This window comes from Ovis canadensis, chromosome 1 (genome assembly GCF_042477335.2).
Source record: "Ovis canadensis isolate MfBH-ARS-UI-01 breed Bighorn chromosome 1, ARS-UI_OviCan_v2, whole genome shotgun sequence".
Lineage (NCBI taxonomy): Eukaryota > Metazoa > Chordata > Mammalia > Artiodactyla > Bovidae > Ovis > Ovis canadensis.
In genome coordinates, this window is record NC_091245.1 from 37,972,862 (window position 1) to 37,999,601 (window position 26,740).

A 26,740-nucleotide genomic window follows, 5' to 3' on the forward strand; every position below is an offset into this window, starting at 1 on the left:
CTGTTGACTAGCCTAGTGCTTTATTCCAAATGGTCTGGTCTATTATTAGGATATTAGCTACCATTTTTGAGCATTGGTTTTGTGCCATGTACTGTGTACTCATGATCTTATGTTTTATTTCAGCACCATAAAACCATCACTTTGGAAATGTATTACAAAACAAAAGAGCTGAGACTCATATTTATAAGCATACTCAGGACACCTGTGGGTGCAGAATAACTGGCAGAGCCCATGTTGAAGCTTGCTCTCTTGTTGTGGTCACACATGTGCCTGGAGAGAGTCCTTTCAGAGTAATGGTTTTTTATTTATTGTCTCATAGTGGATTGATGAAATAATTTTCATACAACATAAGCCACTTTAGATTGAGTTTGTAAGGAACATTTACATTCTTAGCACAAAAGGTTTTATTGTAGATCAGATATATAAGCTCTCAAAATTCTTTGCCTAGCAATTCCACAACTAGGAATTTACCCTTAATACAAGCTTGTAGATATGTTATTCACTGCACATTGCTTACAGTAGCTAGAGAAGTAAATAACCTATTTTCTATCAACAGTTTACTAGTAAATGAATGCAGGTCAGGAAGCAATAGTTAGAAATGGACATGGAACAACAGACTGGTTCCAAATAGGAAAAGGAGTACGTCAAGGCTGTATATTGTCACCCTGCTTATTTAACTTCTATGCAGAGGACATCATGAGAAACGCTGGGCTGGAAGAAGCACAAGGTGGAATCAAGATTGCCAGGAGAAATATCAATAACCTCAGATATGCAGATGACACCACCCTTATGGCAGAAAGTGAAGAGGAACTAAAAAGCCTCTTGATGAAAGTGAAAGAGGAGAGGGGAAAAGTTGGCTTAAAGTTCAACATTCAGAAAATGAAGATCATGGCATCTTGTCCCATCACTTCATAGGAAATAGATGGGAAAACAGTGGAAACAATGTCAGACTTTATTTTGGGGGGCTCCAAAATCACTGCAGATGGTGATTGCAGCCATGAAATTAAAAGACGCTTACTCCTTGGAAGAAAAGTTATGACCAACCTAGATAGCATATTCAAAAGCAGAGACGTTACATTGCCAACAAAGGTCCATCTAGTCAAGGCTATGGTTTTTCCAGCGGTCATGTATGGATGTGAAAGTTGGACTGTGAAGAAAGCTGAGCACCGAAGAATTGATGCTTTTGAACTGTGGTATTGGAGAAGACTCTTGAAAGTCCCTTGGACTGCAAGGAGATCGAACCAGTCCATTCTGAAGGAGATCAGCCCTGGGATTTCTTTGGAAGGAGTGATGCTGAAGCTGAAACTCCAGTACTTTGGCCACCTCATGCGAAGAGTTGACTCATTGGAAAAGACTCTGATGGTGGGAGGGATTGGGGTCAGGAGGAGAAGGGGACGACAGAGGATGAGATGGCTGGATGGCATCACGGACTCGATGGACATGAGTCTGGGTGAACTCCAGGAGTTGGTGATGGACAGGGAGGCCTGGCATGCTGCGATTCATGGGGTCGCAAAGAGTCGGACACGACTGAGCGACTGAACTAAACTGAACTGAACTGAATGAATAGTAATAGTTCCTTAAAACACTGGGTAAGCTCCAAGTGGTAATAAAGACCAATTGCCAAAGTGTGTTAAGTGAAAGAAAGTTAAAAGAAACAAAGCTGGAGGGAAACAAAAAGACTATATGTTCTTTTATATCCATTTACACACATATGTACTGTACACACGTGCATTGCTTATGTATCTACAGAACATTGGTCTTCCCAGATGGCTCAGTGGTAAGAATCCATCTTCCAATGCAGGAGACATGGGTTCAATCCCTGTGTTCAGGAAGATCCCCTGGAGGAGAAAATGACAGCCCCTTCTAGTATTCTTACCTGGGAAATGCCATGGACAGAGGAGCCTGGTGGGCTGTAGTCCATGGGGTCACAGAGAGTTGAACACAGCTGAGTGACTGAGCACACACATGCACACAGAATGCCTCATGGAGATAATAAAGAAATGCGAAACACTAGTTATTTCTGAGAAGGGAATTTGGGGATGGAACAGAGACGAGAGGGGAAATTGTCAAGGTCACCCCTTTTTAACCTCTTGAATTTTGAGACATACACTTATTTATTCATTAAATAAATATAATTAAAACCTTAAAGTAATAAAGGCAGGAAAGGAGAGGAAGAGTGAGAAAGAGACTAGAAACAGATGAGATGATAATAATTGAGCTAATTGCTAAAGAAATAATGTGTCTAACAGTACTTAGCTGTTTTTTAAAGTGAATTTCCATTTCATTTCACTAAAGTTATCCTCTTGCAGAAATTATGCCCTTGGGCCAGTGAAAGTGAGTAATGCAATAGGCAACATAAATATATATAAGCTATTTAAAGGGTGAGCACTGTGAGGCTTATCATTTGGGAAGAATATCTGTAATCTCAGGTTTAGCATAGAAATATTGGGTTGTGCCATTATTCTGCTTTATGGTATTCACAGAAATGGAAGTGGAGTGTTTATTTCTGACATCGTGAAAGGTGGAGCCGCAGACCTTGATGGGAGATTAATTCAGGGAGATCAAATCTTATCTGTGAATGGGGAGGACATGAGAAGTGCTTCTCAGGAGACGGTGGCTACTATCCTCAAGGTGAGTCCGTAGCTGATTTCTGCCCGGCTGGTATAACTCAAGTCCAGTGGGAGTGGTTCTAATTTAGCTTTTTTATAAAAGTGTTGAATTTTATAAAATGCATTGATGCTAGTTTTTTACTAGAGACCTAATCTCTGATTATTTTGACCAATTAGGAATAGCTCCTAAAGAAAGCTATCGTTTTGACTAACAGGATTGAAGGGAACCTTGTTTGGGGATTTAAGCTAGTTTTTCCTACTTTTGAGAATTCCAAGTACCTGCAGTTGTCCTCTAAAATCATTTGATGGGATAGGTTCTCCTGGAGTCACAAAATGTATCCTTTTTCCTCTTGGGCTATATTATCATGAATTCATCAAATTCAGCTTTTATTGCTTGAAAGAATATTAAAGATGCTGAAGACCAAATCCTCCATCTCACAATGAAGTCCTGACAAAGTAGAGTGGCATGCCCAGATACCAGCACTATGCTTGAGGAGTTTTTCTGTCTCTCAAGCTGTTTCTCACTGAGGCTGTAGAGTAACTGGGGCTCAAGATTCCCTTCCAACTGACTGTTTCTGCCGCATGGACCCTACCTGCCTTGGAAGAAACTGGTGAATAAAAATCCTTGTAAATGGCCATTCAGCTCTCACCAGGTGTATCTTATTCTGTTTCACAAATAATAGTTGTTGTAGGAGCTTTTACAAAATAAATGAATTCTGTTTCTTTTAAAATCCTGATTTTCTAAAATAGTTAACTATCAGTCATTACTCAAGAGAGGACTTCTATCAGATTACCCGTCGTTATCTCTGTGTTTGATTTTTTCCCTTCCTCTTTTTCACCGCTTTTTCTTCATCATTTCACTGTTCACAAATGCTTTCATCAGAAGGAAAAAGAAAGAGAAAGGAGGTGAATTGAAATATAATCTTTTTAACATGTTTGAAGAAGTCAGGAAATCGTGAGATGAGTAGCGCTGAGTTGATCAATTTTTGTGACCTTACGTGATTTTTTTTGATAACTGAATTTCCTTTCTACCTGTGGCCTTCATCAGCCATTTATAATCTTGGCTGCAGAGATTAGTGGAGGCACTACCATAATAATTTAGGACACAGGTGCTACCGTTTCTCACCTGTTCTTTTCTTGTCTTCCCCAGTGCGCACAGGGACTTGTGCAGCTAGAGATTGGAAGACTCCGAGCTGGTTCCTGGACCTCCTCGAGGAAGACATCACAGAACAGTCAGGTTGTTGATGATTTCCTGTTAGACTCACTCACTCACCTGTCCCAATTGGGAGAAATTTTCCCATTTCATAAATGATCGTTTGGAAATAATATGTAATATATAGCATATCCATGACACTAAGTTTGGTGTACTTTAATGTGTTTGAAATAAAAAATGAAAGGTGGGATGGAAACTCATTAAGCCCTATGTTTTTCTCTCCTTTATTGCCTGCAAATATTTTCTTAGAACCACTTTTCTCTCCCACTATTCTATATTGCCTAGGCATTGCATGTACACAGCTGTGTTTATTTAAAAAAAGAACAACATCTGGTGGCAATTTGACCCTCATTAGCACAACATTGTTCTATTCATTCACTTAAATATTGCTATAAAGTTAACTTGTGAATAGCCACTCACACATGCTGAGGGCAGTTAATGGTATATTCCTGGGAGAGCAAAGTATGGGAGTTTCTCCTGTAGAAGGGAGGCCTTAGTGGGTGATATTTTGTGGGTTAGCAAACATCTCATGTTTATTTCCAATGCTGATGTAAATGCCACTTTTTTTTTTTCTAACAAAGTATATTTCACTGTATTTTCTTTTCACTGTATGTCTGACAAAATCAAGATGGTAGACTATATGTTAAGTCTTATTTCATATATAATTAAACTATAGAAATGTACATGTGACCCCCTAATCCCCTTTGTGGGTTATTAGATGGGCCTTTGTTTTGAGGTTAAAAGCATGATGACTTTTGGTCTCCTTTCTAATTTCCTTAGACTTAAAACCTCTCCAAGGCCTTTGTTTGGAAGGCATTCTGATTTTATGGTTAGCCCACAGGTGCTTCTGGAATCCTATTAGCTGCCCCTTTTGCCTCATTTATGTTAGGAAATGAGTGAAGAAAAATACCATTGTTCAGATAGAATCACAGGTTATTTGGCTTGTCTTAGATAATTTTTAGGGCAAGCAAATCGAGTAAACATTATTAAGTTTTTGGGGCTTTTTGTTGTTGTATTTGCATTTCTGGCTTATGTTATGGGCAGCAAATATCATATATATGAAAAGAGTGGTGCGGTAGGATTCTAGACATCAATAAATGGTGAAAATTCTGATCAAACTTGTATCAAAAGTGGGAACTTGAGATTCAAAATAGTTGTCTTGGGGGCGTGGGCTCAATCACTCTGTTGTGTCCAACTCTTTGCAACCCCATGGACTGTAGCCCACCAGGTGCCTCTGTCCATGGGATTCTCCAGGCAAGAATACTGGAGTGGGTTGCAATTTCCTCCTCCAGGGGATCTTCCCAACCCAAGAGCTGAACAATGTCTCCTTCATCTCCTGCATTGCAGTCAAATTCTTTACTAGTTGAGCCATTGGGGAAGCTACTAGTTGTCTTGGCTTCTTCCTTAATGGAAGATTCAACTTAAGTGATTTAATCAAAGCCCCGTTGTACATAGGGGTTACAATGTAGAATAGACAACACTGGAGATGAAATTTTTCTTCCTATAGAGTACATGAAGGTGACACAGAAGAAAAGGAGTTTGATAAACTGAAGAGAACGAGAAGGCCTCCCTGAAGAGAACGAGAAGGCCTCCCAGACAGAATGTAGCATAGGCAGAAGTGCAAAGGGGTACAAGGAGCTCTGGTGTTTTAAAAAGAGTTTGAACTGACAGGAGGGGTGGTGGGTAGAACTGGACTTCTGTCCTTGAAGATTGTATATATGCATCCAGGAGATTAATAAAGTTCATACTCAGGTGAAATACAAACATAACAAATTTAGAGACTCTACCATTAAATGTCAAAAGCCCACCATTACCATTTATCTGGTAGATAAATGTGAGCTGTCATATTTTGGAAACCTGGGATGAAGTACCAAATACTTTTCTCTAACCTCTTTACACAGAATTTTCATTTAAGAGGATAGAAGTTTAATTCAATGTTAAGAAAAACAGCAAATATATTCTATCCTTACTTTATCCTTAAAAGTAAGACCCACATGAAATGCGTCTGTACTGATACGTAGCTAATGGGAAGGAGCCAGTAGCAGGCTTTGAAAAGGAAGTGTCCTGCATCTTCATGAGCTGAAGACCAGCACATGACCCAGATGGAGAAAAAGAGGAACCTATTCCCAAACATTTCCCCTAACAAAGAAAATATAGTAAAGTATTAATTTTGGAATCTAGGTGGTATGTCAACTGTATCATTCAACTTTTCTATAAATTTTAAATGTTTCATATTTAAGGAATGTTAAAATATTAAGCAACTTGCATCATACTAAGGAAATGGATCAAATTATAATTTGTCAGGTGATAATTGTAGTCTTAGATTTACTTTAAAATGTTGAGGCAATTAAGGCATAACCTTGAGAATTTGATTAAAAAAAAAGTTCTTTATTCATTATTCATGTCATTGTTGTGTCCATTGAGAAGATCTTCACTGTGCATATGATTTTCATTAAATAGCCCCAGCCAAACATGATTATAGATTATCTAAATTTATTTAAATAAACATTAGCTTTATTTAAAAGGACAGTAATGAAGGTGGCACTAGAAGTAAAGAATCTGCCTGCCAGTGCTGGAGACATAAGAGACTTGGGTTCAATTCCTAGATCAGGAAGATCCCCTGGAGGAGGAAATGGCAACCCACTCCAGTATTCTTGCCTGGAGAATCCATGGACAGCGGAGCCTGATGGGCTATGGTCCACAGGGTCACAAAGAGTCAGACACGACTGAAGTGACTTAGCACAATGAAGGTATAGCAGATTGAGCTGAGTTATTACCAACTCTGGGAAAATCTTTGAGAAAAAAAAATTTAATATTCCTAAAATAACATATTCCCTTGATATTTGCTGCTTTTTGTTACAGTTGGGCATTCTATATAATCAAGTTCCTGTTAATCTAGACTTTCAGTTCAGTTGCTCAGTCATGTCCGACTCTTATGACTTCATGGACTGCAGCATGCCAGGCTTCCCTGTCCATCACCAATTCCCAGAGCTTGTTTTACCAAAATAGCTCATGTATTTGAGTAATAAGAAAATAAATGTTAACTGTACCCCCCCACTGACACTTAGTGTCATTAACTGATCATACATAAACACTGTGTAACACACTAGGAAAATGTTTCTGATTTCATGTGGGGCACAAAAAGCTGAAATTACTGCATGCTTTCTACCTTGATGAATGAAACCACATATAAAAGCACATATAATGGAGAAAGTAGTGGAGCAAATGTTAAATGGGGTTATTCAGGGTGATGAGAGAGGGAGTGTGAGTTTTCTTTTTGTTTTCTTTTTTGGCCTCCACAGAATTTGCTATTACATGGCTATGGTTACTTGAGCACGTAAAACAGTAATAATAAGTATGGATTTCTAAAACTGACCACTGAGTTTCCTTTTCAGGGGAGTCAGCATAGCACACAAAGCAGCTTCCATCCTGCCCTGGCGCCTGTCATCACCAGCCTGCAAAACCTGGTTGGCACAAAACGAGCTTCAGATCCTTCCCCCCGAAATTCAGGTATTGCTTCAGACACACCATCAGCAAAACCATCCTGTTACCCAATTTTTTATAAAAATTAAAAAAAAAAATTACTGGAGTATAGTTGATTTACAATGTTGTGTTAGTTTCAGGTGTATAGCAAAAATGTTTTTAAACCTTTGAACACGGCCACATGAGCCCCAAACTTTCTGAAAGCCCTGTTCTAAAGGAAGGAAAGCCATAGAGATCTGTGTTTGAAATGTGCCTTAACTTTACACATTGAAAGGAGAAAAGCAGAGATCTAAGGTACTTCATAAAGTAAAACCATTTCCAAAGAGAAAATTTAAAGATTATGGGTCACTCAAGGAAAGTCAGAGTGCATATCGCATCGTGGGTGGGGCAGGAAAGGGGGTTTTTAAGTCTTTCCTTGGGTAAAGTTATCTTTGATTAAGGCAGAAAAATGTGCTGTGAGACACAAATGGCTCACCCTCCAAGCCATTTACTCGCCATATTCCAGGCAACCGCTGCTACAGTCCATCAGCTTTTGTCAGACCAAGTGATTGCGGCCACATCTATCTCAAGCAGAAGGACTTGTTAAAAAGAGAGGACTTAGCCCCTGATAGATGGTCGCCAGTTAGAATTGTGAGAAAGGGTATAATGCCTTCTTGCCTCACTATTCTCTCCTTAAAGACCTAGAAAATGATGCTATTTTCATGGGACAATATTATATCCTAGATATGTTATCTCTTACTTTTAAAAAGTTAATTTGTTGCTTCTTTATAGACACAGATGTGGGACCAAGGACTGTTGAGATAATCAGGGTAAGTCAATGATTTTTTTGTTTGTTTGTTTTTCTGATTTGTTTTGGATTTGCATAATATGTACATCTTCCCCTCAATACAATGTATTGGATTGTTAGTGTGCTCTTTTAAGTTACTGAAGTAAATATATGGTCTGTGTAACACAGACATACTTAGAAAAAGAAAGCAAAGCACATTCATGACCACTGTGAATTTTTTGGTGCATCCCATCCACTTCATTTTGTATACCATGTTTAAGTTTTATAAAAACAAACAAAAAAATGGTATCAATTAGACGTACTGTTGTAGCTTGCCTTTTTTACTTTACAGCATGGACTCTTAGTCATGCAAGTCAGTATTTTTTGACAGCATATGGCATGATTTTTGTCAGTTAACATAGTATTCCATCATATAAGTGTGCTGTAATTTTTCTTAGCCAATGTCCTCTTATTAAACAAGTAGCATATTTCTCAACTTTTGCCATCTTTTATAGCAAAAGATGTCTTTGTATTTTCTTTTTGGCTCATATCATGGGTGTTTTCTTTAGGCTCATTTCTTAGAAATGAAATTGTTGGGTCAAAATCCACACTTGTTTTTTAAAGGCTTTTATACATAATGCTAAATTACTCTCCAGAGAAGACTGTGTAGGATGCATTTCAGTTGATAAAGTCATCAAATCCTAATTTTCAGACTCCTGTGTGATATGTAGAGTGTTAGAAAGCACTTTTATTTTGCTCATGATTATTATTAAATTTGGGATTCAAGAAGTAATGAAAAAAATTATGACTTTGTTGTATTCATAGTTCAGCTGTAGTAAAGTGATATCCAGCTTAACTGGGTTCTCTGGACTCAATTAGAGTTAAGTTTAAAGACACTTTACCATTTATTAGCTCTATGACCTTTGGCGAGTTACTTAAGCTCAATTTGCTCATCTGTAGATTGGGCTTATAACACCTCTCAAGGTAAATCTTGTTGTTTGGATTAATAAGGTCATGCACACAGTGTACTTAGCAGAGTACCTAGTTCATCATGAATGTCCAGGAAGTGGAATCCTTTATCATTGGCTACAACTTTGACTAAATCTGCCTGATTATTCCAAGTATCTTCCCAGCAGAGTGGCAACTCAAATGTTCCTTGGATGGGGAAGTAAAAATGTACCAATATGTGCATAATTATGGGTAAATTAAAGAAACATCATAATGAATTTGAACATAACCAAATTATTCCATAAATTTCTCATTCCAAGATTTATAGCATATCATTTTCTGTTTTCTTAGTCATTTCAGCTGCTTGTTTTTTTACAGGCTTTTATAAAAAGGCCAGTTCCTACCCACCCTGTTTTTCTACATATAGTCAGAGCAGAAACTTTACAATGTAACGCATCTTGCCATTTGCATGTGGGGCTTTATTATTGATGCATTCAGATGCATATAGAAGCTGGGCACAAACTTTGGAAAACAGGGTGTTGAAGTTTTTTCTTGTATGGCTTTTTGATCCTTCTTTTCTTTTTCCTTTTCCCAACTTTACCGAGGTAAAATTGAAGCACACTGACCTATGTGTATTTTTAAGTGATCAGGTAAAACTACAGAAGCCTTGCAACCCTGTAGGTCCTTTTTCCCAAACCACTCCCCTAACATGTATGTCCTTGTTATCATATGTTCACAGCTGCATAATTTGAGAGCCCTGCCAGACAATAGTATCATCTTGGCTTTAAACTGTCCTACAAATTCGTCACATTTCCCTGGTTCTTTGCATGTCAAGTAACTTGGGGTTTTTCCGACCCTGCTGAATGTTATGCTATATAGACCCTGAAGAATGTTGTTCATGTTTTAGCAGGTATCCACCCAGTTAGGCTCATATTGCAAGTTATAGTATCTTTGGTGAGTGGTGGTTCAAATCTCAGTTCAGTTCCTGAGTGTGGGGCTGTCCCTCATGAGTGTGGCTTAGAGTTGAGCTTCAGAATTCCGTGGGTTCCCAGGACCCCTCTCTCTGACTCTTTCTACTCTAGTTTTCTTCCTTCATTCTCCGGCCATCGAGTCTCCTTTTCCTGTTTCCCCCGACCAGAAAGATGAGTTAACTTCAAAGTTTTAACAATTTTCACCAACTTCATGGGGGCTTCCCAAGTGACACTAGAGGTAAAGAACCCACCTGCCAGTGCAGGAGATACAAGAGATGTGGGTTCGATCCCTGGATCAGGAAGATCCCCTGGAGGAGGAAGTGGCAGCCCACTCCAGTATTCTTGTCTGGAAAACTCCATGGACAGATGAGCCTGGCAGGCTGCAGTCTATGGGCCTGCAGAGAGTTGGACACGACTGAGTAACTGAATACAACAATAGCCAATTTTATAGCCCCTTGACTTCAGGTCAAAGCTGTACGGAAAACAACTAGAAAATACACCCTCTGCTATTGTTTCTCCAAATTTTAGCTCTCCACCACAATTTGAGTTTCTTTACTTTTCAGAAGCCTCAGGTAGTTGTTCTCTAAGTTTTGGCAAAAGGTCTTCATTTTAATCAGTAGGAGCAAGATGCTTTAGGGTATGTATGCCACCACATTGAAACTGGAACTTACCATTTGTTCTTTTAGTGATTTTTAAAATATTAACCCTGTGATATACATGTAAGAGAAACCTGGACAAAGGCCAGGGTCTCTTCAGCAGGGTCAGAGTGAGCTAAACCGTCTCACCTAATAATCTTAGGGAACATTTTCAGCCACGTTACTTCTCTCTCCGAACTGTAGTCACTACAGCGGGCGTCCTTGAAGATCCTTTGTTCTAACTCGGTCCTGCAGCTGCTTCAGAGCCAAGTGTGTTTGTTCACACCCAGAAGAGCATGATATGTGCGGTAATTTAATCATAAACACCATATGAGGATATACTTGCCAAGTCTGCATCAAAATTGGCCACTAAACAGCAGTAGCATAGCGTTTGCTTTTTTCTTTCTTTAAATTTTTTACTCCTACTGTTGCATTTTATTGAGCTTTTTCTGTGGTCCAGGACTGCACTATATCACCTCATTTAATCTTCAGATCAACACTGAGGTAAATGGTTTTCTTCCCACTTTATGAAGAGATGGAAGCTCTAAGAGGTTAAGGAACTTCCTAGGACACCGTGCCCCCATCCCTTTGTCCCAGCTAATAAGTACTTCAGTTAATAAAGAGCTGAAACACTGGTCTTTCTGACTTCAAAAGCACTGAAGTTAATTCCTATGCTCACCTAACCTCCTGTGTCACAGAGGAATTTTGTTCAGCAACTCTCTGGGGACCATCAGGTTGTGACTCTTTGTTAAACATATAAGCATTGTTTTTCTTCTTTTTTTTAGGAGCCCAGTGATGCCCTTGGAATCAGCATTGCTGGAGGAAAAGGAAGTCCCTTAGGAGATATCCCAATATTTATTGCCATGATTCAGGCCAGCGGTGTGGCTGCACGGACACAGAAGCTTAAAGTAAACAGAGCGGGTGGAGAAGTGCTCACATCATGTGATGGGGTGGGGTGGGAAAGGATGCCAGGGGCAGTGGGTTAAACTAGAATTCCAGCAGCCATCAGAGACCCACACTGTGGGCAAAATGCATTGGAGACAGTTTGTACCTGAAATTCATTATGTCCCTAAGCATATAAAAATATTATTATTTATATCAAAGCTTCTCAGTGAAAGATGAAATTGCAGCTCATTTGCAGAGCTTCCCATATCATTTTTAGTACCACGTTCCACCTGAAATTGATTTTCACCTGAGAAAGATTTGACCTTAGAGTCTTCCTTCCACCGAAAGCATCAACATTCTTATGATTTTTCCCCTCATCACGCCTTAATTTTAATTTAGGTAGAAAAAAATAAAGCAGAAAATATTTGGCTTCATTAGAGCTTCATTGAACAGGTAATTTGTGCACCCCACTATTACTAGTAAATGGATGTATGCAACACCACCATTACCCAGGTACAAAAGTGGCCTGCTGGGCCTTTTAATAATCAAATCTGACCCCCTTCTTGTTTCTCTGATTGGTATGTATTTGGGCGAAAGCCATAAAAATTCCTCATGCTTCTGGAGCATGCATACACAGTAGAAACACAGAATCTTCACAATAGCCACAAATGGGAAATATGACTTACAAAGAATTTTAAGCATTCTTCTCAAATTTAATTTTTCTTAATGATAGTGATTTTTCTCCCACTTTTGTACTTCCAGGTTGGAGATCGGATTGTCAGCATTAATGGGCAACCTTTGGATGGGCTGTCTCACGCAGACGTGGTTAATCTGCTGAAGAACGCCTACGGGCGCATTATCCTGCAGGTATTCTGATCAATGGAACATGCAGCTGGGAGAGGCAGATAAGTGGCGAGCAAAAACGATTGAGCGTCACTGGCAGGAGGCATCACCGCCCAGCAGGGTGCTTGCTGATGTGAATTATGAAGGTTGAAAGCAAGAAATTATTATTTTTATTCAGAAATTCTTTAATGCCACCCATACAGGCAGTGAGCATGATTATATGAAAGCATAACAAGGGGAGAAAAATTACTCTTTGCTTCACGTGATAAATCAACAAGGCTTTTAGCTTCTGGTGTTCTTTTGTAAATCAGAGTTTGCATGGAATAGGAAATGATTTCTTTTCTTATACCCCAAAACTGCGTCTGAACTGCCCAAGTGCTGTTTCTTCCAGTCCTTTAAAGGACAGGAAAGGTAACCATGCTTTTTTTCTGTTGCATAAATGATTGCCAGCACTGCTAAATACTGCATAGTAGTCACCGACTAAGGCAAACAATCATATTTCAGCTGTGGTCCCCAAGAGTATTCTCCAGAGGCACAAGGAAATATACCAGGAAGTAAAAACAAGGTGCGCTCTTAGTCACCCCTCCTTCTCTTTCAGCACTTTGAATATCTCTGAGATTGATGTCATGCAGTGAGCTAGAGCAGCGTACTGGCAGCCAGTTTCATTACTGAGCTCCCCCCAAAATCTATGATTATAAACACCATCCTCCTGCAGGGGTAATATTAAATGGTCTATAGGTAAAAAGAATAAAACCCACCATTTAGTATCTCAGAGAAAGGGCTAGCCACCCCCTCTAATCATTCTAGTCTTTAAATAATAAGTTTGAATTGAAAAGCATTACTTTGGGGAGGAACAATTTATGGTGCTTAAGTCTCACCATCTCAGAGGTCTAAGTCGAAAGTGCCAAAACCGACATTTAACAAAAGTCGGTGGCTTTCGACACATAGGAAGGGAATTATAAAATACTGCCAGGGGTTTCCAGGGAGTTTATGTGATAGGCAACATATTATTCAAGATCTGGGTCCCCAGGTTTCTGTTGAACACAAATGGAAACAGAGTGAACTGAGTGTCGAGTCATGGAGATGGCTTCCTCATGTCCTCATCCTCAGGGGTTACCTGTCATTTCGCCTTCCACCCCCATCCTCCTCAGAGCCTGCAAATCCTGGCTTTTTCTCGTTTCCAGCTCTTGCCATTCCTTCGAGTTATGCTGACCCCTAGAGGCCATGCAAGTGCAACTCCAGTCGCAGAGCTGTACCCCATTAGTTACACAGGATTTGGATACCTATGTACCAGAGGGGGCTGGGGTGGGGGGAGGGAGTGGGGAAAGTGTTTCCCTTAGTGGAATCTACTGTTATTGACATTTTTATTTTCCAGTGTAATTTCTTCAGCTCCATCTTCTTCACAAAGAATGTGACACAATGTGAAAGTATGACATTCACTATGTAAAGTACCTTCAGTGGGAATGAGCTCATGGTCTCCCTATGCAGAATTTAATGTTCCATTCAGCCAAATTGCCACTATTTACATACTTCTGAAGGGGTTCTTTATTTTTCCTATTTCTTCATTTTAAGAAAATCACTTTTGGTTTCAAAATGTTCTCTTGCATTAATCACATTAGATGGTGGTGTTATTGTCTAACAGGTGCTGTTAAAAACTTATAGAATCCTTCGGGATTTTGACACTTGTGATCTACACAACTCTGTATGTGTATGGGCGTGGGTATGGGGCATATGTGCTGCCAAAAGCTTTAGAGACAGAACTCGGGAGATTCTTACATCTTGTGTCGGACGCCTTTCAGTTGCATAGTCGTATGCGCTTTAATTGAAACAGTGTGCATGGAGTGGTACCAGCAATACATTAGCACAGCTGACTTGTCAGTAGGTGATTATTTTCATTATCAGGTGAGCCAGCCCAGTAGCAGAGCAGTAGGAAGGTCAGGTAATTGTGTCTGATGTTATGGAAAATACTTCTTGTTGGTGCACGTGCGAAGCGATCAGCAACTGCTGATGGCACAGGGGAGATTAGGTCTGGGTCAGCAGACCGTGGGGTGGAGAAGGGGAAGAGAGTGGAGGAGACCATCAACACTTCTGGAAGCTTCTTCCCATAGTTTAAATTGCTAGTGCTAGGTATAGTAAAGAAGCAGCTTTTTCTGCCCTTGAAGTCTGATGGTATCTTATTGTCAAATAAAAATTGGTCAGTGGGAATTGATTTGGATGTAAGGGTAATTTTAAATATTCTCAACTATATTTGGAGGTCTAGTTTGCCTAGATTTGCCTGGTTTTGAAAGTTTGCCTGGTTTAGCACTTTTGTCTATGAATTACTATACAACTTTTCTTGGAGAAAACCAGGTAACCCAGACTGTTATGGACATTTTTGTTTTTACCTCTTTCTTTAAGAACACGGAGGATAAAATGAGCGTATCAGGGATTTTTGTCACTACAGGAGCCTGTGGGGCTTTCTCTGGATCCAGACTTTTTAGTGTATAGACTGTGGATTAAGGCAGCAGTAACTAAACTAGGAAATACAGGAAGGGTATGTTGGGAGAGAAGAGAATGTCGTATTTGGAGGCACCCAAGGTAGAGATATCCAGCAGACAGAGGAAGTGTGCTGCCAAAGCTTGGGGAGACTTCAGTGCTGGAAATGGGATAAATATAGCCATCCACAACTTCATGGGGTTGACATTCCCACTGCCTGACACATAATACTTCATAGTTATTGGTTGAATAAATGAAACAGTAGAGACAAACACAGAGAATAAAACTTGGAATCAGTAACAGCTATAGACTTCCCTGGTGGCTCGGACGGTAAAGCATCTGTCTACAATGCGGGAGACCTGGGTTCGATCCCTGGGTTGGGAAGTTCCCTGGAGAAGGAAAAGGCAACCCACTCCAGTACTCTTGGCTAGAAAATCCCATGGACGGAGGAGCCTGGTGTCCATGGGGTCGCAAAGAGTTGGACACGACTGAGCAACTTCACTATGGACAGCAGGAGAAGGAATTTCTTGGCCAACCCAATAGCTTATGCCTTTCTCTTTGAAGGCTTTAGAATGTAGTATACAGGTATTTTTCTTCTTTTATTTAACTTGTTCACTTGTTAATGGACCTGAAATTAAATTTACTTCATTGCTTGTTTTTTTCTCTTTCTGTTTCTCTTTTGTCAGTTCCTTAATGTTGGAGGCTGCATCTCCTGAATTAATCCTGTGTCTTATTTGTTCTGTTTCATTTTCAGTCTAGGGCTCCCAAGAGAAGTCCCTCTTTTCTCTATATTATCTTGAGCATGGCATGTCTCTCCTAACCAGCAGTTGGGCCCTTTTACATCAGTTTTTGTTTGTGTGTGTTCTGCAAGATGCCCTCAAGGACCTCCCAGACACACACTTATTAATCCCCCTGACTTCTTCTGACTCTCTTCTGCTCCCTGAGAAAATTGCTTTAGGATATACTCCAACAAAAGAGGAAAGTAGAGAGGGAAGCCAGTGGATCCAAAGCTGAGGAACAGGGAAGTCCTAGGACAGCTATGCAGCAGGCAGAGAGAACAATTTATCCAAATTGAAGCAGGGAGACCAGAAGACTCTAAAAGAGAGGCCTCTGAATTAAAGAGGGGAAAAAAAGAGAGAGAGATGGATTACCTTGTATATTTAACTGCATTGGAGGTTTAAGGTCAGGTGGAAAGTTTGGGGCTGAATTATTATAATATATAAAAAATTAAACAAAATGAGATTGTTATTAACCTTGAGCACAATAAACTTGTACCAAAGAAAGGGGGAGAGATGTAAACATACAACAGTAGTCGGCTCAATGTGAATAACATTTATGTAAGTCATAATAAAACCAATAGAACGAAACATCATGATGCATGAAATATTAGTAGCATGACACTGAGATGTGTTCATAGGGAAATATGAGAGTTAAATCTTTGAAGTTGAAATAAGATTGTTGGAAATTGTTAAAACTGCAAAGATTTAAGCATTTAATACATCTAAAGAAACACAGGGAACAAGTAGAACTTAAAAATATAAAAGGTAAGTGTAAAATTTTGGCAAACTAAATTTTCATCTGTTGGAATAAGTAGTCTATAGATGTGATCGAGTAGTCTATAGATGTGATCAAGATGATAAAGTGCAAAGTAGTCTTATAAAGTGTATTATTTAGCTTATATCTCTAGAATTGAAAAGAGAAATACTCAGTATGTCTCTAGGGAATAAGAGTGTTGAATTTTTTATCATGTACTGTATTACTTAATTTTAAATCATGTGCACACAAAAGGAAATATCCTAGAAAATTGAAAGGAACCAGGAGTTAAGAATATAGGTCCTAGACCCTAAAGGAGAAAAGAATTTTTAAAACACCACACTTACAAAAAGTAAATAAAACTGTGGGAAGGCAGCTGTCAGATCAATCACTGGCAATCTTTAAAATAATTGATTTCTCTCTTTCGAAACTGGTGGCAAGTCAGTAGGTGCAAGGGAGTAATTGGGAGCAAAGGACATAGAAAAAAAGATGGAGGTGATGTTATCTCTGAAAAAGAGGGTAAGAAGTGTTTCCGAGCATTTGAGTCTGATGGCTTTCCTTTGAGGATAATCATTTTCTATGAATGAATAAAGAAGTGATTTTGACATTTGAGAAAAGTGCTTCTCAAACCTCAGCATGCTCCAAGATCATCTGGCGGGCTTGTTAAACAGATGCATTGCTAGGTCCCACTCCCAGAGCTTCTGATTCTGTAGGACTGGGGTGGATCCACGAATTTCCTTTATAACAAGCTGCCAGGTGTTGCTGATGCTTCTAGTTCAGAGAGCAATCTGAAACCCACTGGGTAGTACATCCTTTAGAGATGAGCAAAGATTTGCACTGCTCTTTTCTCTATGTCTGGAATACCCATCTCACCCTACCAGTATCCCCTCTTTATAAAGGTACATGTGAGTAGGTCTTAACCTTGATTGCCCAGTCAAATCGCTGAATCAGTTCCTGGGTCTCACCCTATGGAATTAATTAATCTGGGATGTGGCTTGAACATTGGAATATTTTAAAGCTTCCCACGTGATTTATTATGTGGCCAGGGTTAAGACCAGCTATCTGTGAGGGTTCCTTATGGGTAGAAAGCCAAGTGGTGCCAGAAAGTGGATGATAAACTTCAGGAAAAGGACCAAGAGCTAACGGTTTGAAAGTTGAAGTGATGACCTCAGGTAAGTTCTGTAGGACATGTAGGTTTTAGTGTCAGAAAGCTGAGTATTTTTGAATCCTCTTAACTCTTCAGCTTCCTCTAGGAAACTGGATCATTGCTCCTTTCTTCCAAGGTTGCTGTGAGAATTAAATGAGGTGTAACATTTAGTAAAAATAGTGGATTATAAGTGGCATTGCCTTCTCCGTATCAGCATCAGCATAAGTGTTAAGCAGGAAATAAAGTGGAAAGTGAAAGTGTTAGGCTGTCAGTCGTGTCTGACTCTTGGTGACCCCGTGGACTGTAGCCCTCCTGGCTCTTCTGTCCATGGTATTCCCCAGGCAAGAACACTGGGATGGGTTGCCTCTTCCTCCTCCAGCGGATCTTCCCAAACCAGGGATTGTACTGGGGTCTTCTGCATTGGCAGGCAGATTCTTTACTGTCTGAGCTACCAGGGAAGCATTAAATAAGTGACTCTTTATTGCTGTCTGTCTGTCATTGCTTCCCAGGTGGCCCTAGTGATAAAGAACCCACCTGCCAGTGCAGGAGACATAAGAGATGTGGGTTTGATCCTTGGGCTGGGAAGATCCCCTGGAGGAGGAATGGCACTCCAAATGTATTCCTGCCTGGAGAATCTCATGGACAGAGGAGCCTGGTGGGCTACAGTCCATGGAATCACCAAGAGTCGGACACGACAGAAGCAACACAACACGCACTTTATTACTCTCATTATAATAACATTGTCTTGAAGTCAGAGAAGGCTAAAATTCCTCTTAAAATCCTGGAAGTGTGGTGGTTTTCTAGGCGGCATTTGAGATGTGCGCCATCAGATGGTGATGTGACCAAGTCACTTTGCTTCTTCTTACTAAATTTTTGTGTTCCCTGGTGGCTCAGAGGGTAAAGCGTCTGCCTGCAATGCAGGAGACCCAAGTTCGATCCCTGGGTTGGGAAGATCCCCTGGAGAAGGAAATGGCAACCCACTCCAGTACTCTTGCCTGAAAAATCCCATGTACAGAGGAGCCTGGCGGGCTTATAGTCCATGAGGTCCCAAAGAGTCAGACATGACTGAGCGACTTCACTTTCACTCCATTCTAAACTTAAAACATTTCATGCTTCAGACCATGTTTTTAAAACAGATACATTAAAATCAGTATATTCTGATGTTACTAGAATCAGTGTCACTAGATTCTAAATAAAACTTTAATCAGATGTGCTTTCTACTCCATTAAGTTACACCAGATGCCAGGCATGGGACAAAGCAAGCTCATTTTGTTCTATAATGTGCCCTCATCTTAAGATGCCAACTTTCTCAGGGTCACCTTAACTTGACAGTCTTTCTGTCTGTCTCTAGTGTATTTGTACTGTGGATCCAGGATGCAGGTTGGGCATGAGTATGGAGTTTGTATTTTGTACTACAAGATTTTGTTGTTGTTTAATTGCTAAGCCATGCCTAACTCTTTTGTGACCCCATGGACTACAGTCTACCAGGCTCCTCTGTCCATGGGATTTCCCAAGCAAGAATACTGAAGTGGGTTGCCCTTTCCTACTCCAGGGAATCTTCCCCACCTAGAGATCAAACATGTTTCTCCTGCATTGCAGGAGGACCCTTTGCCACTGAGCCACCAGGGAAGCTCATTATAAGATTTGGGTCTTAACAGATCTAAAGGCTAATCTCATTCCTTTACAAGACCAGAAAGTCAGGAAAATTCTAGGCAAGAAGCTCAAGCTTTTATGCATTGTAATGTTCTGGATGTACATTTGATGCAATGTAAATACTTACCTGGAAAATATTTTCACTTCTCAATTCTTCAAAACATAATCCACCCCAAACCTGTTTTTGAGCAAAGGTACTTATCCTAGGGTCTATGCAATAAAGACTTGTGTTTTATTATTCAATTAGAATATGTACCAACATACATGGCTCTGATATACAATTCCGATTGAACGTAGTTTTGTTTTTAACAAAAAAATTAAAGGCATGAAGAGAGAGCATATCAGAACAGATACCTTCCTAAGGTCAAGGTTTGAGGAGACAAAAATCTAAGGAGATAAATATTGAAGGAGAAATGCTTTGGGAGGGGGAAATTCATTTGGAGGGGGAAACACGGAGTGAGGGGTTGGGGTGGTTGGAGGGGGAAACACTGAGTGAGGGGTTGGGGCAGTTGGAGGGGGAAACACGAAGTGAGGGGAGAATTCATTTGGAGGGGGAAACACGCTTATTGGTTCTTCCTCTTCCTGGGATTCACGGGTCTTTCTTTGTTCCATAAGTTGAAAGGATACGGCCTCTTCCCCATCCTTCATTTCAGACATCTTGCCCTCGAGTGAAGTGACTTCCTCCTTGTCTTCTTTCCTTTCACAAGTCTCCCCCTCCTCAGGTGAAGTGATTTCCTCTTCCTCCAAATCAATATTCTGCCACTTCCAAGGTAGGGAAGCTTCCTTTCCTTCTTTCAAGTCCATGGTCTCCCTCTCCTCAGGGGAAGAGACCTCCTCCTCCTCCTTTGGGTCGTTGGCCTCCCTCTGCTCAGGCAGACATTTACTGAATGTTTGACCCTAACACGGATGCAGAGATATGAGAAAACAAAGTACTTTCACTAAGCATCTGGTGAGTCTAAGCTGGTGAACCCACATGGCAGCTTAGGACACTCTATTAATTTGATACATGTATCCCCATCACCCAGCAGTTCCATATCTAGTTCTCCATCTTAAAGCACGTCTCTTGGGATGCTTATCACAGCACCATGTGCAACAATGGGGAAGAACAGAGACTTAGAGGACTTGCAGGTTTTGAACCAGGTTAATGACTGTGAGAAGGAAATGGCAGTATTCATGCCTGGAAAATCCCATGGATGGAGGAGCCTGGTAGGCTACAGTCCATGGGGTTGCAAAGAGTCGGACACGACTGAGTGACTTCACTTCACTAATGACGGTGAAGGATAAGTGGGAACAAAGAGCACATCTGCCTCCTCCGGGCCCCTGGGGGCCTGAGGGATGAGGGGAAGGGTTGCTGACCTGAGTGATGTAAAAGGGCTAGACCATAGGTTGTGGGTCCTACAAGTTGGAGCTCGCGCTCGCCAGGTCCAAGGACTCCAGGCACCACGGCTCATTCAGGTTGCACAGACCTTCGACCTCATCACCTCAGGACCCGGAAGCCTCTCTACCTTACCCCAGAATCCCTGTCCATTCCCCCACCCCCTCTCCACTTAGAATGTCCGTGTCTGCCCCTGACACTAGGTGACAGCAGTGGCAAGCCTGCTTGTTGTAGAGTGAGGAACACATTTGCTGTCCTCAGAATCTACTGCGGAAGTTTGCACCCAGTAGTTCAGGATTTACTTTAAACAACAGCAACAACAAAAAAAGAGCAGACTTCCTGTTAGCCTGATGGCCTCCCCGTTCCCCACAAGTTAAACACACAAATTAAGCCGTCTTCCAGTCTTACCTCCATGCCTGGTCCCTGGTGCTACTGGGCGAAGAGCACTTCAGACAGCAGGGCTGAACAAGACTCAGACCACGTCTTTGTCTCCTCAAGCTGGTAACTAGCTGAGCATACTTTTCCAAGATCAGATTATCTCCTTCTACAAGTCTGGAAGACCAATCAACTCTTAAGACCAAGACTGTTGATGCAGATGCCTTGGGGCTATCAAGTCATTCTGAGGATGATGGGTTTATCTCTTTGTTTCTCTGCAAAAGACCAAAAACTGTCAGTGAAAGTCCTTCCCATTTCCTATCCAGCCCCTTGTATTCCACTTCTGAAAAATAGGCAGGAGCTGGGGATCCTAAGCTGCTCCTAGGATTTAATATCAGTTGTCGAGAGGCCCTTTATATTTCAGGGTAGGGATCAAGCAAGAGGCCTTACCACCCTGTAAGATGGCTCTGCCAAATGTTTTTGTATTTTCTAGCTAGACTTTTACCCAAATAGAACTTTGACTTTGGTTTCACAGTTTATATGGGCTCCTGAAAGTTTATTAAAGTTCAAAAGCTTTCTTCCTAGAACATCCATGGAGTGTGTATTTCCTGCATCCCAAACCCTCTCCATGTAATACTCGGGGGGAAGGGTGCATCTTTCCCTCCTGTTGCTAAGCACCCACTGTGAAGTTCAGCTCTGCCTTCAGCTGCTTGTTTGGCTCTGCCCTTCACTCTTCCTGGGTCCATGTGTGAAAGTGAAAGTGAAGTTGCTCAGTCGTGTCCGACTCTTTGTGACCCCATGGATCACATGGCTCCATGTGTAGACTCTAGTTCACTATATGCAGGATGAGGCATATCTCCTGGTGTGAGGGTCCAAGACCAGGTCTGTACCCTCACCAGGTGATTTGCCTGACACCACATGGGCTTCCCAGGTGACACTAGTGGTAAAGAACCCACTTGCCAATGCAGGAGACATGAGAGATGCAGGTTTGATTCCTGGGTTCGAAAGATCCCCTGGAGGAGAGCATGGCAACCCACTCCAGTATTCTTGCCTGGAGAATCCCATGGACAGGGGAGCCTGGCGGGCTACCGTCCACAGGATCACAAAAGAATCAGACATGACTTAGCGACTAAACAACAACTACAACATAGGAATCCCCTTCACCATATCCTAAATCCATAGAGTTTAAGTCTCTGCTTGAGTGCTTCCTTTGTGGGGGCTCATGTCCTAACCAGCTGAGCCTTTCCATTCTGTAACTGCCTTAGCTGCTAGATTTTTTTCTTCTTAAAAAGACCCCAAACCAATCTCACTCTGTTCTGTGAAAATTCAGAAATTGAACCCCATGTGCTGTATTCGTTAAGAAGGTTTTCAGTTCAGTTCAGTCACTCAGTCGTGTCCGACTCTTTGCGACCCCATGAATCACAGCACGCCAGGCCTCCCTGTCCATCACCAACTCCCAGAGTTCACTCAAACTCATGTCCATCGAGTCAGTGATGCCATCCAGCCATCTCATCCTCTGTCATCCCCTTCTCCTCCTGCCCCCAATCCCTCCCAGCATCAGGGTCTTTTCCAATGAGTCAGTTCTTTGCATCAGGTGGCCAAAGTATTGCAGTTTCAGTTTCAGCATCAGTCCTTCCAATGAATATTCAGCACTGATTTCCTTTAGGATGGACTGGTTGGAAAGACTGTTAACAATCATACAAAATGTATTAATATCATGACAATTTGTGAGGAATATTCAGAGTGCTACAGAGAGGAAAACAGGAAAAATTAAACATAGGTAATCAAAGAAGGTTAGTATAATGGAAGTGACTTTTAAGCTGATGCCAGGCCAACCGGTTTGGCTTCAGGAGTCAAACCAGGTTTGGGGAAGGGACTCTAGGCAGAAAGAACTGTGGAATGTGGGGAGGAGGGGATGATATAGATGGGATTAGAGGAGTAATTCTGGAAAGGACACTTGCATAGAGAGATCACTGAAAGGATTTAGGCAGGGGAGGGTCATTATCCCTTTTATATTTCAAACAATAACTGTCTATTGTGTAGAAGAGAGTAAGTGGGGATTTCAGGTAAAAGGCAGCCAGTGATAATGGATTGAATTAGGATGGTCACTAGGGAGATGACAGAAAGCAGACTTGAGAAATATTTTGGAGGTAGAGTCCAGAGGATTTGGTGGTAGATTATTCAGAATAAGCATCAGTATGGTTAGCATCCTAGCACCTTTCCAGCTGGGCAATCACCAGCCAGCAATCAATCAGGTATTTTCAAGATTATACCTAGTGGGTTTCTAATTAGGCAGCTGGAGGTGCTATCTACTCAGAAGAGGAAAGCTAAAAGGAAAATGAATTGAAGGGATTTGGTTGTTGGATCAAGAATTTGGATTTGGTTGTATTAATTTTAATAAGGCTTTGAGGTAGTAAAATGCAGATACTGAGTTGGCAATTGGATATAACAAACTAAGTTGGGAACTGTCAGCACATGATTGGAATTGAAAGCTGTGGGAATGTGGATGCTGTACCCTAGACCCTGTGTGTACAAGTGGGAAGCAGCCAGGCCTGAGCCATGAGGGCTATGTAGAATAGCAGAGATAGAAGAGTGGCCAAGCAGCAGGAGGAAAGCCAGAGACGGGGTCTTGAAGTCCGGGTCAGACCCTGGGGATGGCAACTGGAACGGAGTGGGCTTTTGAAAATGATGTAGGCTGAGAGGAGGTAGGATTACTTAAGTCACAGGCAAAGATAATTCCTCCACTACACTTGCTGGGGAGGAAAGGAAAGAAAACTGGTGGGAAGTGTAGAGGACAGTTTGTCATTTTCCTTTTTGTTGTTTATCCTAAATATCCCTCCAATTCATTCATTCTTTATATGATAGTATTTCTAGAAGATCTTATAACTTATGCAAAACAGTGTTTTCCCCCCAGAATTGGATGCTTCACCCAAAATGTGTTCTGATCCAGCCAGGGTCAGACTATTAGCAGATGCAACTAAGCTTCAGTTCAGTTCAGTTCAGTTGCTCAGTTGTGTCCGACTCTTTGCAACTAAGCTTACTTATTCGTATTTTGGTAGCCATGCCCTCTGTTGGCTTATCCTGAAACTGCAATCAAATCAAGCTCTTGCACTGCTGTTAAGTAAAGTCCTTTCACCCCATTGTTGTTGTTCAGTCTCTCAGCCCTGTCTGACTCTTTGTGATCCCATGGACTGCAGCACGCCTGGCTTCCTTGTCCTTCACTATCCCCTGGAGTTTGCTCAAACTCATGTCCACTGAGTCGATGATGCCCTCCAACTATCTCATCCTCTGTCACCCCTTTTCCTCTTGCCCTCAGTCTTTCCCAGTGTTAGCATCTTTTCCAGTGAGTCAGCTCTTTGAACCAGGTGGCCAAAAAGTATTGGAGCTTCAGCTTCAACATCAGTCCTTTCAAGGAATATCCAAGGTTGTTCTCCTTCAGGATTAACTGGTTTGATCTCCTTGCTGTCTAAGGAACTCACTCTGTCCTTGTGTGCTAATATCATCTAGAAGGACATTTCATCAGAAGCAAGGATAGCCCAAGAGCCCTTGAGAAAGAAGTTTGGATAACTAGTTGAGGTAGAAGACAACTCCAGAATAAGGATACAAGGCAGGTTTTTTATGAATCCTATTTAACAGGTGAAAAAACTGAAACTTAAGCATACTACCATTTAAGTGGTAAAAACAACTTCAGATCTTCTTTCTGTCAGAGGTATACCATATTTCTTCTTAATTCTTTGCAATATTTTTGCAGAATAGAAATATAACTGATTATTTACATGTCAGTTCTATACTTTTGTTTGTGTGCATGCTCAGTCCCTCAGTCACGTCTGACTCTTTTTGACTCAGGACTATGCCTGCCAGGCTCTTCTCTCTATGTGATTTCCCAGGCAAGAATACTGGAGTGGGTGGTCATTTCCTATCCTGGGGGATCTTTCTGACCTGAGGATCAAATCTACATCTCTTACTTTGGCAGGCAGATTCCTTAGCACTGCACCACTCTTTGTTTGTGCCATACTTTTGTTTGGGACCATCTAAATGTGAATTGGTGAAGAAGAACTGGAGAACCTCTTGATGAAGGTGAAAGAGGAGAGTGAAAAACCTGACTTAAAACTCAACATTTAAAAAACTAAGATTATGGCATTTGGTCCCATCACTTCATGGCAAATAGATGGGGAAACAATGGAAACAATAATAGACTTTATTTTTTGGGCTCCCAAATCACTGCAGATGGTGACTGCAGCCATGATATTAAAAGACACTTGCTTCTTGGAAGAAAAGCTATGACAAACCTAGGCAGAATATTAAAAAGCAGAGACATAACTTTGCTGACACAGGTACATCTAGGTAAAGCTATGGTTTTTCCAGTCATCATGTATAGATGTGAAAGCTGGTAAAGAAAGCTGAGGGCTGAAGAATGGATGCTTTTAAACTGTGGTGTTGGAGAAGACTCTTCAGAGTCCCCTGGACTGCAAGGAGTTCACACCAGTCAATCCTAAAGGAAATCAATCCTGAATGTTCATTGGAAGCACTGATGCTGAAGCTGAAGCTCCAGTACTTTGGCCACCTGATTCGAAGAGCTGACTCATTGAAAAAGACCCTGATGCTGGGGAAGACTGAAGGCAGGAAATGGGGAGAACAGAGGACGAGATGGTTGGATGGCATCACCGACTTGATGGACATGAGCTTGAGCAGGCTCCAGGAGATGGTGAAGGACAGGGAAGCCTGGCGTGCTGCAGTCCACAGAGTTGTAGAGTCAGACATGGCAGAGTGACTGAACAACAACAAGAACAAACACGAATCATAGGAAATCAGGAGATGTTCTTTCATTCATCAAATATTACTTGAACACCTATATAGACATGTTCTACGTAAAGGGGATACGGTGGTGAATAAAACAGACAAACTTTCATGTCCTCACATGCTAATATGAAGTGATAAGACAGGACAGGGCTTCTCTTGTGGCTCAGCTGGTAAGGAATCCGCCTGCAATGCAGGAGACCTGGGTTCGATCCCTGGGTTGGGAAGATACCCTGGAGAAGGGAAAGGCTACCCACTCAGTATTCTGGCCTGGAGAATTCCATGGATTGTATAGTCCATAAGGTCACAAAGAGTCGTACACAACTGAGGGACTTTCACTTTCACACTTTCAAGACAAGACAAGGCAAAATATATATACAGTTAATTAGATAGTGATAGTAGTAAGAAAACATAAAGCAGGAAAGGAGGAGATTGTTAAACAAAATTAAACTGAGTAAATTTGAAGGTCTGTTTATCTTTATTCAATAATTCATGAATATTATTATTCATGAATTATTATATCATTATTCATGGATTATTATTATTCATGATAACTGGGATGCATCCCATTTATCAAATAGAATGGTACTCCAAGGTTCTATGCAAAACTGTAAGGCTTTTATAGGAAGGAGGGTAGGATAAGAAGTTAAAAGAGTGGATTATTTCTGGTAGGACTTATTAAGTAGATTCTCTGATTGGTCTTGATGAGGAAATTCCAGACTGATTGGTTTAAAATTCCACTCTAAGGAGCAGCTGAAACTGCAGTTAGGCTAGGTGTTAAGTCCTTGGAGGGCTTAGCATATGTGGCTCTATTTGGGGCCAGTTTCTTTTCTTTTTACTCAATTCTTTAAAAAGTTTATATTTTATTGAAGGATAATTGCTTTACAGAATTTTGCTGTTTTCCGTCAAATCTCAACATGAATCAGCCATAGGTATACATATATCCCCTCCCTTTTGAAACACCCTCCCATCTCTCTCCCCATCCCACCACTCTAGGCTGATACAGAGCCCCTGTTTGAGTTTCCTGAGCCA

The 26,740-nt window shown here is 41.1% G+C and overlaps 2 protein-coding genes across 7 annotated transcripts in view; one reads left to right on the plus strand and one right to left on the minus strand.

Annotated features, from left to right (window-relative positions):
- Positions 1-26,740, plus strand: part of PATJ (PATJ crumbs cell polarity complex component) — a 394,842-nt gene that overhangs the window by 346,778 nt on the left and 21,324 nt on the right. For all 6 annotated transcript variants that reach the window (XM_069593029.1, XM_069593048.1, XM_069593038.1 and 3 more), the window contains exons 37-42: positions 2,484-2,631; positions 3,760-3,846; positions 7,218-7,332; positions 8,077-8,114; positions 11,411-11,533; positions 12,273-12,377. In XM_069593029.1, the coding sequence (XP_069449130.1) occupies positions 2,484-2,631; positions 3,760-3,846; positions 7,218-7,332; positions 8,077-8,114; positions 11,411-11,533; positions 12,273-12,377 (616 nt within the window). The remainder of the gene's footprint in view (positions 1-2,483; positions 2,632-3,759; positions 3,847-7,217; positions 7,333-8,076; positions 8,115-11,410; positions 11,534-12,272; positions 12,378-26,740) is intronic.
- Positions 19,491-21,032, minus strand: LOC138442192 (zinc finger E-box-binding homeobox 1-like). Its single transcript, XM_069593247.1, has 2 exons — positions 20,945-21,032; positions 19,491-20,058 (listed from the first exon to the last, which is right to left on the minus strand). The coding sequence occupies exons 1-2, from the start codon at positions 20,948-20,950 to the stop codon at positions 19,549-19,551; spliced, it is 516 nt and encodes a 171-aa protein (XP_069449348.1). The 5' UTR covers positions 20,951-21,032; the 3' UTR covers positions 19,491-19,548.